A 15,448-nucleotide genomic window follows, 5' to 3' on the forward strand; every position below is an offset into this window, starting at 1 on the left:
AAGGATGGCAAAGTGGGATTTGTACACAGGTATACTTGAGAATTACTTTGGGGTCTGGCAGGAGGGGACTCCCAGAATGTCTGGACTCCAGCAAAACACCTCAGAAGAGACACAGCTTCCAGGTGCTCTTTATTCACGACGAAGGAGGCATTCCCCCCACTTTCTTTGTTCCTTCTCTCCCCATCCCGCGGGGCGCCCGCCCGGCCCCGCCGCCAGCCCCCGGAGCACACGTGCGTGTCACAGCCGAGCTGCCCGGCCCGGCGGCGGCGGGGGAGGGCGCCTTTCGCATGGAGCCGCTCGCTGAGTGAGGGCAGCGCGGCGCCGGGCCCTGTGATGCAGCACTCGTGCGCGGGCAGGCCCCCCTGCTAGGCGCTGCCTGCGCGCTACACACGGGGCGGCGGAGGCGCGGGGCTTGGCCCCGCTCCATGGAGACCAATGGCATCGCTCCCACCCACCCCCACGGGCCCCGAGCCCGCCGGCACGCACAGCCACACGCCTCAACCCACCATGGCCCCAACGCCGCCGCCGCTCGGGCCCTCGACGAGGTGAGTGGCTCGTCCGCGGAGGCCCGGCCGGCTCTCACACCCGGAGGCGACCGCTATCGCGACGGGGGCAGCGCGCGAGGAGTACGGGGGAGTGTGCGGGGCGTGAGGGGGGCCTGGAGGGCGGCCATCACGGAGCCCTCCGCCGCCCCCCTCCTCGCCGCTCTCCCCGGCGGCCGAGGCGCGGCGTTGCGGTTCACGGGCTGCGAGCGGCCGACAACGGGCGGCGGGGGTGCTTGTGTGTGCGTAGGGGGGGGTTCTACGTGGCGGCGGTTAACGGTTTTATTCGTTATGGCCGTTGGAGGGGGGGGAAAGGCAGGGCCGGGGCCGCTCGGCGGGGCTGTGCTTATCGGTGGGGTCGAGAGGGGGGACTGTTCGCGGTCTGGGGGGAGGGTAAGTGCACCAACATGGCGGCGCGCTACCGCCGGGGGGAGGGGGAACGGCGGACTTCACTGAGACGCGAGACAGCGCCCCCGCCCCCCCCTACCGGAAGTCAGAGAGGTCTGCCGCTCTATGGCTTTTACTGAGTGCTAGAGCGGCCCTGCGGGGGCCCGCTGCTCCCCGCCCCCTTCTGCGTTACGTCTCTCCGGGGGGCAGCCAATAGCGTGAGGGCACACAGCGAGCGCGTCAGCAGCGGCTCTCGGCCGCCCGCTGCCGCGGTGCATTGTGGGATAGCGGAGGCCTCGCTTCTCGGCAGGAAGGAGCGGCGCGGGGGGGGGCCGGCGCGCTAACGCTGTCATGGCGACTAATATCGAGCAGATCTTTCGCTCTTTCGTGGTTAATAAATTCCGGGAGATCCAGGAAGAGCAGCAACAGCAGCACGGCGGGTAACGAGCCGCGCCGGGGCGGTGGGGGAAGAGGAGCGGCCTGGGCCGCGGTCTCGCCTGGGCCTAGCGCGCGGGAGGGAGGAGGGAAGGAGGGAGGGCTGAGCGATGCGCGGGCTCCGCCTCGGGACGGCGAGAGGCGGACCGGGCCTGGGGCTCTCACGGATCGTGTTTGCTGCGACGTGGCGGGGCCCGGGGGCTTGCGGCCTTGTGAGCGCCTTCAGCGAAAACAGCCGGGAGGGATAGGGGCGGGCGAGCGAGCGGGCGTGTAGTCTTTTTTCCACTTCCACGGACGGGATTTCCGTGTTGGCCTCATGTTTGTGGACGGAGGGGAAAGGGCGAGCGTGGTTAGTTCGGTTTGTCTTGCTGGTCTTATTCCTTTTAACTTAACCCTTTGTTTTTCACATCCTTATCTTGGAAAGCAAGCAAAACATGCTAGAAACGATTGTGTGATGGGTACTTACTTTGCGATGGGAGTTGAGGGGCCTGTATGGTTTCCAACATAAAGCATGGGGACTTAGTCACTAGAGGACACATTTTGTTCTTGTGTACCTTGTGTTGAGTTGTCAAAAGGTGTTCTGTTGAAAGTTAATTAAAAGGAGGTGTTTCATTAAAAGCGTGGCATCTTCAGGAAGATAAAATGTTACTTTGAAAGGCTCAGTGTTGTAAATGTGTGTGAATTAAAAGGTCGAAAAAGGCTCAAAACTGCTTGTATTATGTTGATATTTTTTTTGGTTAGTGGAAAGGTAGAAGGCCAGCCCAATGGTGACACAATCCCAGCTGAGCAAGCCAACCCTTCAGATGACACTGTTGCTGGTGCTGGGAGTCGTCAGAATGATCAGATAGTGCAGAAAATAGAGGAAGTGCTCTCTGGAGCCCTTGATACAGAACTGCAGAGCAAATCAGGTAAATGAAAACACATTTGGCAAATGCGTTCTTGTTAAGAAGGTTGTCGTAGTTCTTAAATCATTTTTACAGAGACAAAAAATTATTTTTAAATACTGCTTCTCTCACTGAGCTTCATCTGGCAAGTTGTGTGTTTATTGCAATGTTTAAGTATTTTTTTGTCTACTGTGATTTACAACCACAAATGGATAGAAAGATACATAATTGAAAAAAATAAAAGAGAAAAAAATGTTAATTTATGAAAGCATTACTTAGAGTGTAAAAATGTTATTTTTCTTCTCTGTCCATTACACTAGCAATAAAATAATATTACCTAGAAAAAAATACATGGAGAAAAAGCTACTTGTTGGTACACTGTGTTTTATGCTTTGTTTTTAATATATCTGCCTTGGGGTCTTGATATGCAGTTCTTATTAAGAAAGCTGGTACTGATGTGGATAGAAGGAGTGTTTGTTGTGTTATTTTGGATTGGTGTGTGAGATTATTCCTAAAAGTTATTTGTTAGAATTCAGAACTGTATGATTGATTAACTGTTCTGTCAGAGTAGGATGCTTGTTGTTTTAAAATGAATAAGGCACTTATCTTTAAGCTGTAGGTACTCAACTATTTCTTAACATTTGGAATATTACAATTTATTGATGTACTAAACTGCTACATAAATTACTGGATTTATTATTCGAAAAAGTTGAACTTGAGTATCCCTTCTCATGAGATTAGTCTTTTCTGTAAAATCTCCGAATCAAGACAGTCACTGAGATGAAAGGTGTAATTATTGTCCTTGTGATGTTTTTGTTAATTCAACACATAGGTGGTTGGTATGTACTTGGTAAGTATAGTTGCAAAGTAATTTTGCAAGCAGCAGTGTAGAAAATAGTGACAGAAATTGTTTATTTCAAAGATGTTATTTGCAACATTTTGGCATTACTTCTTTCTTTAAGCATAGTAGTTTGTTTACCTTGAGCATTTTCAATATTCTTACAGCTATGTTGTACAAGCAGCACTTAGGTTGGTATCTGTTTTACTTGTGTTTTTGTTGTTCTGCTGTAGAAGAACGAGGCAAGCTAATATGGTAGTAAATAAGTGAGATGTATTAATCTTGAAGTTGATAAACTTAATCAAAGGTAAATGTTCCTGCAGTTAATGTTGCTTTTAGTCAACAGCGATTATCTGACAATGCTGTGCTGAAAAGTTCATTTAACTGTTTCATTATCATGTTTAATTGCATTCCCAGCAGTGCTGTTGGAAATAATATATTTTTTTTAACTGTGAATTTTTTTTTTTAGTGTAGCTTAAAGCTACACTACACTACGCTTGATCTTAGCCAAAGGGCTGAGAAGCGAGACGCTACCTAAGACGTGTTCATGGGACCTTGGTTATATTGGTTAGGTGTAGTTGCCAATAATTTTTGAATATTTTGTATTGTTTACTTGGAAGAGTATTCTTTGTAATTGCAGTCAGATTATACTGGAGAGTCCCTATCTGTGCATTGCCCAGTAAAATATGATTATTAAAGATGATATGCAAGTAAACTTGAACGTATAGCTAAAATTTAACAGAGACTGTGGCAATTTACCGATAAAAGAAGTGGTTTTCTCATGAAAACATGGGATTAGATTGAGAGAAGAGTAAGAGTCTAACATAGCAACTGCATTAAGATCTGAGCTCCTACTTCTCCACAGTATCTTAAAGCCTATTGAGAATTGAGGAAGTAGATACTATTTCCTCAAAGACATTTGAAGAACTTTGTTAGTCAGTGAGGAACTTAATAAATATGGTTAGATCACTTCTAACACACTAGTGGTAATGAACTCACTCGGAAGTTGTACTAATAAGCCTTTGTAAAGCAAACTAGGAGGTAATCGGTTGGCCCCATTTTCTGCACTAAGCATGCTGCCACTTAAATAATTTGCCTGGAAAACTTGAGTTCTTTTTTAAAAAGAAGTTTAAAAGAAGTTTAAAAATGTGTCTTCCACCTTCTGGGAGAATGCATTGTTGTGTTGTATATAGGTGAAGATGCATCAAACTATTTGTCGGAAAGAGTTGTGTTCCCAGTGGAACTGTGTTACTCACCAGGAAGAACAGATTAACTTTTTGAAGAATTGAAAACTTTTTAAAAGCAGAATTATTTGTTTTTACAAACAGTGCAAGAGGGCAGGAGAGGTAATGTTTGTTGGTGGTGTATGATAGTGAGGAAGACATTGGTGTCAAGTTTAAATGTTTTTGTACCTTTTCCATGTATTTGATTACTTGTCTAAAATAACTTCCAATTTTAGTAAAACTCATAAGGAAAATATTGTTTTTTCTAGATGTAGACAAAGCTACTGTGAGCAATAGTACTCAATCTACAAAAAGAAGCTCTACTGCTGAAGGTGAAGATGAAATTCCTAGAAAAAAATCAAAGAAAAACAAAAAGCACAAAAGCAAGAAGAAGAAGAAAAAGAAGAAGAAAAGGAAGAAAGAGAAAAAGCATAAAAAGCAGCCAAAAGAGTCAAAGTTGAGTGCACGTCGTGGAGAACATGCAGACTCACAGACTGCTTCTCACTTGATTCCAGAGAAATCAGTCTCCACATTGAGCGTGCAGCATGGGGGATTTGGAGATACAAATCTGGCTGTCCATGTACAGCCACAAGAACTGTCCTTACAGGCAAATGTGGAGCTTGATAGACAAGCTTTAGGACTTACTTCTGAGTTGAGAGCTGATTCTCAGCCACGTATGGAAAATCTTGAAAGTGAGAAGGGGACTTTATGTGCAACAGATCCTCAGTTTAATTTAGAAGGCAGCCAATTTACTATTCAGCAGAATGCTAGCATGACTCAAACTGAAATTTGCACTAGAGAAGAACAAATTAAACAGTCTAATGAAAATATTTATCCTGTAGCTGTTAATGTGAGTGAAAAAGGTGATTTTTTTGTTACTGGAAATGTTGCTTCAGCTAGCGTCCCATCAGGAGTTGCCAATAAATCTGAACTTCAGAAATTACTTTTACCTTCAGAAGTAAAAGCCTTGGATACAAGTTTGGCATCTAATACCATGGAAGTATCGACATATTCAGAAGCATCTCTAAAGTCTATGGCACTGGGAGGCGCTAAAGAGTTAGAAACAACTTCAGAATCTCTGTATTTGACAAGTGATGTGACCACAATTCCTAAATCTGCAAATCAAGCAGATCTGAATACTGTGAAGGTAACTGACATGTCTGTGGCCATGGGAGAAGTGAGAATTCCAGGAGCAACTGAATTACCAGTTGTATCTGGTAATTTGAGAGTGTCACAGTACAGCTCCGTGGAGGGTTCAGGTGTCTTGGCAGCCTCGGAACCTGTAGTTATGATGGGAGATGTGAAAAATAAAGATGCAGCTTTGCAACATTCTTTTAAAGTACCTGCAGAAACTGCTGTGACCCAGGTGGAAATTGAAAGTGCCAAAACACCCCTGGCACCAGAGGCTGTTCCAGAAGTGAAGGATATCGAACCAGTTAGAGTCTCTGTGCAGACGGAAAATGTGAGACCTTTGGAAGAAGTTCTGGAACCTGTGATAAAGCCAGAAACTTCAGAAGCAGACGTGGATGCAAAAAGAACTTCTGCAACGGTGTTGAATGCTTCAGAAGTGTTATTGCAGCCTACATTCTTAACAGGAACGCAAAGCTTGACACGTGGGAATGTCGTTGCAGAGGCAAAAGGTTTACAAGCAACATCAGAATCCGTTGTCCAGACCCTTGTTCCCCAAACAGTTTCAGTTGCTCTGCAGCTGGAAAGTACTAATGTTTTGAGAGGTTTGGAAGCAACTCCGCAGTCTTTGCAGAAGGAAGACATGAAAAGAGCGACTTCATTGTCTTTGCAAATGGAAAGCATGAAAGCTTCAGAAGAACCTTCTAGTGGCAGGATGGAACGAGTTATGGAGCCTGAGACACTGACAAAAATGATGCATTTGAAAACAGCAGGGAGAGAAACAGCACACATGGAAACAGTTGCAGTACCTTTTTTTGCAAGCAAAACAGAGAGATGTATAGTCTCACAGCCTGAGATCATGACAGTTACGAGAGGGTTGGAGGCAACCTCGCAAACTGAATTTGTAGGGGAGAGAAGGGATTTTGAAGTAGCCAGAAGTTCTACTGTTGCAGAATTGAGAGGTTTAGACAGCTTGTCAGAAATTGAGGCAGTTGTGGAGGTAAAAGGTGCAGAATCAGGTTCAAAAACTTCATGCTTAACAGAGATGAAAAATTTGGAAATGACTGTGGGATCTGAAATGAGGACACAAGTGCAGGACTGGGGAACCGCACTGATACCTGAGGCGGAAGATCTGAACAAAGCAAAAGAAAGGAGCAAAGAAGGAGTACTAGAACCTGTGCAAACAGTGACAGTGAAAACTTCAGATACAAATTCAAAACTTGTATGCTTGGAAGAGTTGGGAACAGCTACAGAGTATGGGACTGGGAGGAAGTCAAATGAAATTGAAACACAACCCAAAGCTGTTGAAGTAGTAGAGTATTCTAAAACTACTCCAGGAATTTTGCAGGAGCAAGTAGTAGGCGATTCAGAAGCAGTATTAGAGTCTTTCCCAAGAGCAGAAGAAACAGTGACAGAAGTGAGAAACTTGAAAGAAACTTTGCAATCTGAGATTTTGACAGATGTGATAACTCAGGGATCTATTACAGAATATATGGTTACAACAAGGAAGACAGACAGAGAAAAAACTGAGTCTTCATCTGTGATTGATGTAAAAGGTTTGGAAGAAGCTTCAGGAATTGAGAAAGGAATGAAAGCAAAATATTTGGAGCCAGCATCAGAAGCTGGAGAAGTGAGGTTGGAAAGTATGGAAGGATTTACAGCAGCAGAAGTGAAAGGTTCTGAAACAGTCAAAGAGCCTGAAGTACACATGGACGTCCAAGATACGGAAACTTCCCAAAAATATGGGAAGGTGGCAGAAGTTCATGTTTTAGAGGGTGCCTCAGAAGCATTCACGATAACAAAACAACATATAGAATCTGTTCCACAATATTTGCACACTGAAACGCAAGAACATGCTCAGACAGTTTTAGAAGCCAAACCTACTGCAGAATGGAAAAGTACGGAAGAGGCTGCAGAAGTCTGGAGAGCTGCTGAAATGAAATCTTCTGAAGCAGTTCCAAAACCAGAGGACACAAAAGATCGGGGGACAATGCTGGAACATGAAGTGGCTGCAATAGTACAGTATTCAGAAGGGGAGCAGTGTCAGCAAATGGAGGATATGAGCGTTCCTGATCTGGCTCCAGAATGTGAGATAGTTGCTGAAAAGAAAGATTCAGAGCAAGCTCTAGCGTTTGAGCCTTTCATAGCACTAAGTGATAAAGAGATTGCAGCAGAATCTGGAGTAACTTCAGGAGCAACTTTTAGTTCTTCGTATGCTGAAAATGTGAAAGATTCAGCAGGGATTCCTGAGTCTGAAGTAATCGGGGATGCAAAACACTTAGAAGCTCCTCCAAGTTGTGTAGCAGAAACAAAAGGTTTGGAAGCAGCTTATGTTTCTGAGACTCTTGTAGAGCTGAAAGATGCAGAAGCAGTTGAGGAGTCGGAGGCAGACACAAAAGATTTGGAAGCAGCTCCAGTACCTGAGGCTGTTACAGAAGTAGTTCCAGTACTTGTGGAAGAGGCAAGCCAATTGGAAGCAATTTCTCAAGCAGAGGCTGACAAAGAATTGGCTGCAGAAGAGGCATCTGAGACAAGAGATTCAGAAACATCTGATGTGCAGCCTGATGTGGCAGCACGAATGAGGGAGACTTTAATGAGACTTGAGAAAGTTATTGAAAAAAGCAGCCATAGAAGCAGTGAAAAAAGTAAAAACGATGCAAAGAAACAAAAAAGGAGTCGGTCTAAGTCCCAGTCCAGGTCTAGGAAACGGAAAAAAAAATCAAGGTCACGTTCTACTTCCAGGCGTTTGACCTCTAAAAGAGCTCGGTCTAGGAGCAGAAACTATTCAGATTCCAGGAAAAAGCATTCCAAATCTAGATCCCGGTCTGTGGAGAAGAGAGAGAGGAGAGTGTCTTCCCGAAGGTCCAGACGCAGACGTTCCAGGTCATCTGACCGCTACCGGTCTAAGTCCAGGTCAGTGGAAAAGACCCGAAGGTCTGGACGTGGACGTTCCAGGTCATCTGACCGCTACCGGTCTAAATCCAGATCTGTGGAAAAGAGAGAGAGCAGGTTATCTTCCCGAAGATCCAGGCGCAGACGTTCCAGGTCTTCTGACCGCTACAGATCTAAGTCCAGATCAGCAGAAAAGAGAGGGAGCAGACTGTCCTCCCGAAGGTCCAGACGTGGGCGTTCGAGGTCTTCTGATCGCTACAGATCTAAGTCCAGGTCAGTGGAAAAGACCAGAAGGTCTGGGCGCAGGCGTTCCAGGTCATCTGATCGCTACAGGTCTAAGTCCAGGTCAGTGGAAAAGACCAGAAGGTCTGGACGCAGACGTTCCAGATCATCTGATCGCTACCGATCTAAGTCCAGGTCAGTGGAAAAGACCCGAAGGTCTGGACGCAGACGTTCCAGGTCTTCTGACCGCTACAGGTCGAAATCGCCATCAGTGGAAAAGAGAGGAAGCAGGTTGTCCTCCTGGAGATCCCGGCGCAGACGTTCCAGGTCCTCTGACCGTTCTAAGTCTAGATCCAGGTCATCAGAAAAGAGAGGGGGCAAAGAGTATTCATGGAGGTTCAGACATAGAGGATCTGGTTCCTCTGATCGTTCAAAATCTAGGTCTAGATCTGTAGAGAAGAGGGGTCGGAAGGCATCTCTGCGGAGATCTAAACGTCGGCGCTCCAAGTCCTCTGATCATTACAAATCTAGGTCCAGATCAGTAGAAAAAAGAGATCGAAAGCAGTCATCTCGGAAATCTAAACGTCAGCGCTCAAAGTCATCCGACCGTTACAAATCTAGATCCAAGTCAGTGGAAAAAAAGAAAGAGTCTTCACGAAAATCTAAGCGTCGTCGCTCAAAGTCTTCTGAACGTTACAAGTCTAGGTCTAGGTCTGTAGAAAAAAAACGCAAAGAATCTTCAAAGAAGTCCAAACGGAAGCGTTCAAAATCCTCTGACAGTCTTAAATCAAGGTCAAAATCTGTAGAAAAAAGAGCAAGTAAGTTAGCCTCAGCAAAGTGCAGTACAAAGCATGTGGACTCATCCGAACAAGAAAAAGTAGATGGTCCTGAACCTGTCACAGCTGAAATCAGCTCCTCCAAATCCTCTAATGGTCCCATGTCAGAGGCTTTGTCTCTTGAAGGAGTAAATGGCCCAGAGCTGCCACCACCATCTGGAAGTGGATTTTCCGAAACTGTTGAGAGTCTTGAGACAAGCTCATCAGTTGAAAAAACGGATGGTCCACAGCCTTCAGTGATATCGGAACTTGATAGCTCCAAAACCTCAGATGGTCAAGATCAGTGTTCCATGCCTGTGGAGAAAACACAGGTTTCTGTGACCTCTGAAAATGGGTCGACCTCACTTTATGACTCTGACTTAGGATCCATGCCAGCAGAAAAAACTGCACCTCTGGAATCTTCATCACCACCTGAACTTACAGTCTCAGCATCTGGTTCAGCGTCCTCATTTGTTGAAAAGAGGGATCCAGAGACAACTTCAGTAACAGAATCTCATCTCTCCACATCCCATCAAGATGAGTCAAGATCTACATCCGTCAAAGAAATAGAGGGTCCGGAGCCTCTTTTGACAAATGAAAGTGGATGCTCTGTGTCTGCTGATGATTATAAATCAATATCCACATCCTCTGGAAACACGGAGATTCAAGGATTTTCACTGATGCCTGGAAGTGTACTTTCTGATGGTCATGAATTGAGACGCATCCCTGTTGAAAATGCAGAGCCCCAGAAGTTTTTGCAAGTGCCTCAAAGTGGGTCTTCTGAGTTGGCTGTCAGCACTGAGTCAAGGTCACTGTCTTTTGAAACAGCAGAAGTTCAAAAACCTTTTTTAGCACCTGAAGCTACAAACTCTGAGTTTCCTGTTGTCCATGAGTCAGTCTCCTTACCAGTTGCACAGGGCCAGATGGAGGTGCCTTCTCTGGCTTCTGATAGTGTGTGCTTCAGGACTCTTGACAGACATGAATTGGGATCCAGCTTTGGTACACAAATAGGGGAGCTTCCACCGATGTCTGATGATGCGTCCTTACAGTCACCTGTTGGAAAAGTAAAGGCTCCCAGTGCTTCCCTGACATCTGAGTGTGGTCCTGTTGAGATCACATTTGACCACATTTCAACTTCCTCTTCTGCAAAAATACAGGAAGTTTTTCTGACTGCGGTAGGACAAAGCTGCAAATCTTCTGAAGCTCATGAGTCCAGTTCATCTGACAAAGATTTAGATGGTTCAGCATCTTCACAAGTACTTGGAGTCAGCTGCTTTGAATCTTCTGAAATGCACAAATCAAGACATCTCCCTGCTGGAAAAACAGAGGTTACAGAATCAGCTTTGTCTAAAAGTGGAATTCCTTTGTGCCATGATGGCCATGAGTCAAAATACAGTTACTTTGAGAAAACAAAAGGTGCAGAGCTGTCACTGGGATCAGAGTTTAGGTGTTCTGTGTTTTCGGAAGGCCATGAATTGAAACCCAATGCACCTGAAAGACTGGAGTCACAGATGCCTCCTCACCCATTGAAAAGTGGATTGTCAGAGTCTTCTGATATTGCAGAACTGGTAAGCACACCTGCTGAAAAACTAGAGGCCACGGTGCCTTGTCTGACATCTGAAGGTGGGCTTTACACACAGCCTGATAGTCATGAATTGAGAACTACTCAGACTGAAAATGTAGAAGTGCAGAAGTCATCTTTGCCCTCTGAGCAGAAATGCATTGCATCCCCTGATGAACACCACTTGAGATCTTCCTCTGGTGAAGAAATACAGGTGCAGGAAGAGCAGCCTCTGATAGTAGAAAGTAGATGTTCTGTTTCCTCTGATGATCATGAGTTGACACCCACTCCTTTCAAGAAAGTTGATGTAGAGGATTGTTCACAGATGCCTGGAGATGAATACGCAGTGGGCCTTCCTGGTCCAGAGTTGACGTCCACCCCTGCTGAAAAAACAGAGGTACAGGAACTTTATCTGATTCCCAAAGAAAGATGTTCAGTGTCTGTTGAGAGCCAGGAGTTGCTGTCACCTGCGTTTGGAAAGACTGAAGTGCAAGAGCCTGTTCTAACATCTGAAAATGAATATACTATATCCTGGAAGTGCCAGGAGTTGAGAGCTAGCTCTCCGGAGAAGGTAGAGGTGCAAGAACCTTCTGTAGTACCTGACAATGAATATGCTGCATACTCTGGAGAGCAGCAATCACAAACTTTGCCTGCTGGAAAAAGAGAGGAACAGGTCCATTCTTCGCTGTCTGAAAATGAATATGCTGTATCTCCTGAGGGCCAGGATATGACAGCCATTCCTGGTGAAGAGGTGCAGGAGCTTCCTGTAATATCAAGTAGTGAATATGTTGCAGTCCCCAGAGGGCAGGAGTTGTCATCTCCTCGTGCTGAAAAAACAGAAGTGCAGGAGTGTTCTATGCTCTCTGAAAATGAGTATGATGTATCTCCTGAAGGCCGCGATTTGAGATCCAGTCCTGTTGAAAAAGAGGAGATGAAGGAACCTTCTGAAACATCTGACAGTGAAAGTTCAATGTCCACTGATGGCCAGGAGTTGCAGTCTACTGCTGTTGGAAAAACAGAGGTGCAGGAGTTGTCTCTGATGTCTGAAGGTGAATGTGCCATGTCCCCTGAAGTTCAGGAGCTGCATTCTAGCCCTGCTGAAAAAGTAGAGGGTGAGGAACCTTCTCTGACATATGAGAACGAACACGCAGTGTCTCTTGAAGGGTATGAATCAAGATCAACTCATGGTGATAAAACAGAAGATATGGATTCTTCTTTGACATCTGAACGTGACCATTACTTGTCTTTCGAGAGCCAGGAGGTAAGATTCACCACTGTTCAAAAAGCAGATGTTCAAGAGCTTTCTCCAACATCTGAAAGTGAACATACAGCATCCCCTGACAGTCAGGAGTTGAGATTCCTTGCTTCTGGACAAGTAGGTGATTCTGAACCGTTAACGTTAAATGATAGAGGCTCCATGTCCCCAGATGTCAGTGACTTGAAATCCATCCCTGCTGAAAAAATGGATGATGCAATGCCTTTAGTGCCTGAAAGCGGATGCTCCATGTCCCCTGGCGGCAACAGTGTGAAATCTGTTCCTGATGAAGAGACTCTGACCTCTGAATGTCGACGTTCCATGTCCCCATATCCTGAGAGCCATGAACTGAAATCCCCCATGGAGGAAGATGGTCTGGAGTCCTCTGTTACTTTTGAACGTAGACGATCTGTTACTCCTGAGGGACACGATGAGAAATCTGTCATAGATGAGGAAATGGAGGATCGGGAGCCCTCTTTGACATCTGAACATAGGCGTTCCACGTCCCCTGATGAGCAAGAGTCAAGATCTAGTGTTGGTGAAGAGGCAGAGTATTCGGAACAGCCTTTGACAGTGGAACGTAGATCCTCCATTTCTTCTGATGAGCATGATTCAAGGTCTACTGCTGGAGACGAAGTAGAGGATGTGGAACCCTCCTTGACAGGGAAACGAAGAGACTCCACATCCTCTGATGAGCATGAGTCAAGGTCCACCACTGGTGAAGAAGCAGAGGACCATGAGACCTCCTTGACTGCTGAACGTAGAGACTCTGTGTCCTCTGATGAACATGACTCTAGGTCTACTGCTGGCGAAGAAGTAGAGGATTTGGAGCCTTTAGCAACTGAGCATAGACGTTCTGTGTCTCCTGATGGGCGTGAGTCAAGGTCAACCACCGGTGAAGAAGCAGAAGACCGAGAGCCCTCCTTGTCAGCTGAGCGTAGACACTCCACATCTTCAGATGAACGTGAATCGAGGTCTACCACTGGTGAAGATGTGGAGGATGTGGAACCCTCCTTGGCAGCTGAACGAAGAGACTCCACATCCTCTGATGAGCAAGATTCAAGATCTACCACTGGTGAAGAAGCAGAGGATATGGAGCTGTCTTTGACAACTGAACACAGACATTCCACATCCCCTGATGGGCGTGAATCGAGGTCTACTACTGGTGAAGAAGGAGAAGATGTGGAACCTTCCTTGACAGCCGAACGAAGAGATTCGACATCATCAGATGACCACGAGTCAAGGTCTACCACTGGTGAAGAAGTTGAGGATATGGAGCCCTCTTTGGCTCTTGAAGATAAACATGAGGGGTCACCTTGCATACCTCTTGAGAAGTCAGAGGGACAGGACTCCTCTTTTATGACTGAAAGTAGGCGATCTGAATCTTCTGAACGTGAGAAATCTAGATCTGAATCTGCTGAAAAAATGTCTGACAGAGAGTCTTCACAAAGATCTAGAAGTAGACACTCAAAATCTCCTACTCGCCAAATGAGTCGATCCCCATCTGTTGACAAAGTAGCAGACAAAGAGTCTTCACGGAGGTCTAGACATAGACGCTCCAGGTCCACGTCTGTTGAAAAAGCAGCAGACAAAGAGTCTTCACGAAGATCTAGACATAGACGCTCCAGGTCCACTGCTCGACAAATGAGTCGGTCGGCATCTGTTGAGAAAACAGCAGACAAGGAGTCTTCACGGAGATCTAGACGTAGACGTTCCAGATCCACTGCTCGCCAAAGGAGTCGATCAAAATCTGTTGAAAAAACAGCAGACAAAGAGTCTTCGCGGAGATCTAGAAGCAGACGCTCCAGGTCTTCTCAGCGCAGATCCCAGAGATATGATACAGAATCTCGCTCTAGGCGGAACCGCTCCAGATCAGTAACGCGTAGAAGAGCATCAAGATCAAAATCTAATCGTCGTTCTCGATCTAGCTCATTGTCACGTTCAAGGCACAGAAGAAGAAGTAGATCGAGGTCAGCATCAAGAAGGCGGCGTTCTTTATCGAGAGACAGGCGCAGAAGATCTCAGAGAAATAGATCAAGATCTGCTGATAGAAGAAGGAGAAGATCAGATTCAAGAGATCGTAGGATATCACTGAGATTACGGAGCAGGAGTCGAACACCTCTTCGCCAAAGGCGATCGAGGTCAAGAGGAAGAAGACGGAGCTCTAGTAGGTCACCAATTCGACTGCGGCGATCACGGTCTTCAGGGAGAAGAAGAGGTTACAGCAGATCACCTGATCGTCGTAGGTCCAGATCATCAGAAAGATTTTCAAGCAGGTCACCGAAACGCCTTACAGACTTGGGTAAGTGAAAGTTTTATTTTTGGTGAATCTATGGCTAGATAATTCTGTGTTTGTTTACATAGTCTAATTTTAACATTTTTGTAGCTTCCATAAGGAATTTCTTGAAGTCATTTTCTGTGTTATTTTTAAGCAGTAACTTTCAGTGAGGAAACTTCCATGATGGAGCCATTGTGCCATCCATTTGGATGAAAGTGCATTTAAAGCAAGGACATATTTTTTGCTTTAATGTGTTTACACTAAGGTAGTCTGTTGCAGTCTTGGGGAACACATTTCATTTTAACTGTTTAGTGAAGGCCTAGAAGTCTGTAAGAATGTTAACAAGTTTCTAGTTTTCCTGGGAACTAATTAAGAATGAAAGAATATGTGTAAGTGCCAGTGACAATTTTCAGCTCTGTTGTTGACAATAACTCATATTTTTCATGTTATTCTTTTTTCTTTTCCACTGTCATGTTTGTTATTCAAAAGCTTTGCTCAATTAAGGGGGGCATTGTTGAACTATTAATGAAGTATGTGATACAGAGGTTTGATGATCTATACTATGTGGGCTTGAAAAAGCTTTTTTTTAATTGTACTTTTGAATCTTTAGATGAGATTACATTTTCTGTGATTACTTATACCAAAATTGAATTTTCAGATACTCCCAGCTAAGTTAATGACATTGTTAATGGCAGTACTGAATTATACTGTCAGCTCTCTAGTATAAGCAAATTAATGTATTTTTTAATCTTAACGAGATTAAATTAGTAATAATATAAATGTAACTGACAAGTTTTGAGCTTGTTTAGTTCAGATTCACTGTATCAATAATGGCCATCCCCTAGGGTTTTGTAGTTTGAAGTTTACGTGCAGACAGGACTTCGGGCTGCTGGAGTATATGGTGCCTAGTGCTGGTGATATTACAGTATGGAGATCAGTATTAGACCAAGGTTTTTATCTATTCTTTTTCTCGTGCTACGTAAAAATA

General features: G+C 45.1%; 2 protein-coding genes across 5 annotated transcripts in view; one reads left to right on the top strand and one right to left on the bottom strand.

The window, feature by feature from the left end:
- Positions 1-1,007, bottom strand: part of LOC110402542 (trifunctional purine biosynthetic protein adenosine-3) — a 41,649-nt gene extending 40,642 nt beyond the window's left edge. For both annotated transcript variants that reach the window (XM_021404767.1, XM_021404753.1), the window contains exon 1: positions 507-1,007. The gene's annotated coding sequence lies outside the window, so the exon portion shown is untranslated. The remainder of the gene's footprint in view (positions 1-506) is intronic.
- SON (SON DNA binding protein) overlaps positions 238-15,448 on the top strand; it is a 39,083-nt gene continuing 23,872 nt past the window's right edge. Inside the window, exons 1-3 of one of the 3 annotated variants that reach the window (XM_021404676.1) lie at positions 238-545; positions 2,106-2,272; positions 4,579-14,484. In XM_021404676.1, the coding sequence (XP_021260351.1) occupies positions 436-545; positions 2,106-2,272; positions 4,579-14,484 (10,183 nt within the window). In that variant the 5' untranslated portion in view covers positions 238-435. Of the gene's footprint in view, positions 546-1,157; positions 1,370-2,105; positions 2,273-4,578; positions 14,485-15,448 lie in introns of those variants that run through there. The other 2 variants (XM_021404660.1, XM_021404668.1) reach the window with 2 other exon arrangements.

Source organism: Numida meleagris, chromosome 1 (assembly GCF_002078875.1).
Source record: "Numida meleagris isolate 19003 breed g44 Domestic line chromosome 1, NumMel1.0, whole genome shotgun sequence".
Classification (NCBI taxonomy): Eukaryota; Metazoa; Chordata; class Aves; order Galliformes; family Numididae; genus Numida; species Numida meleagris.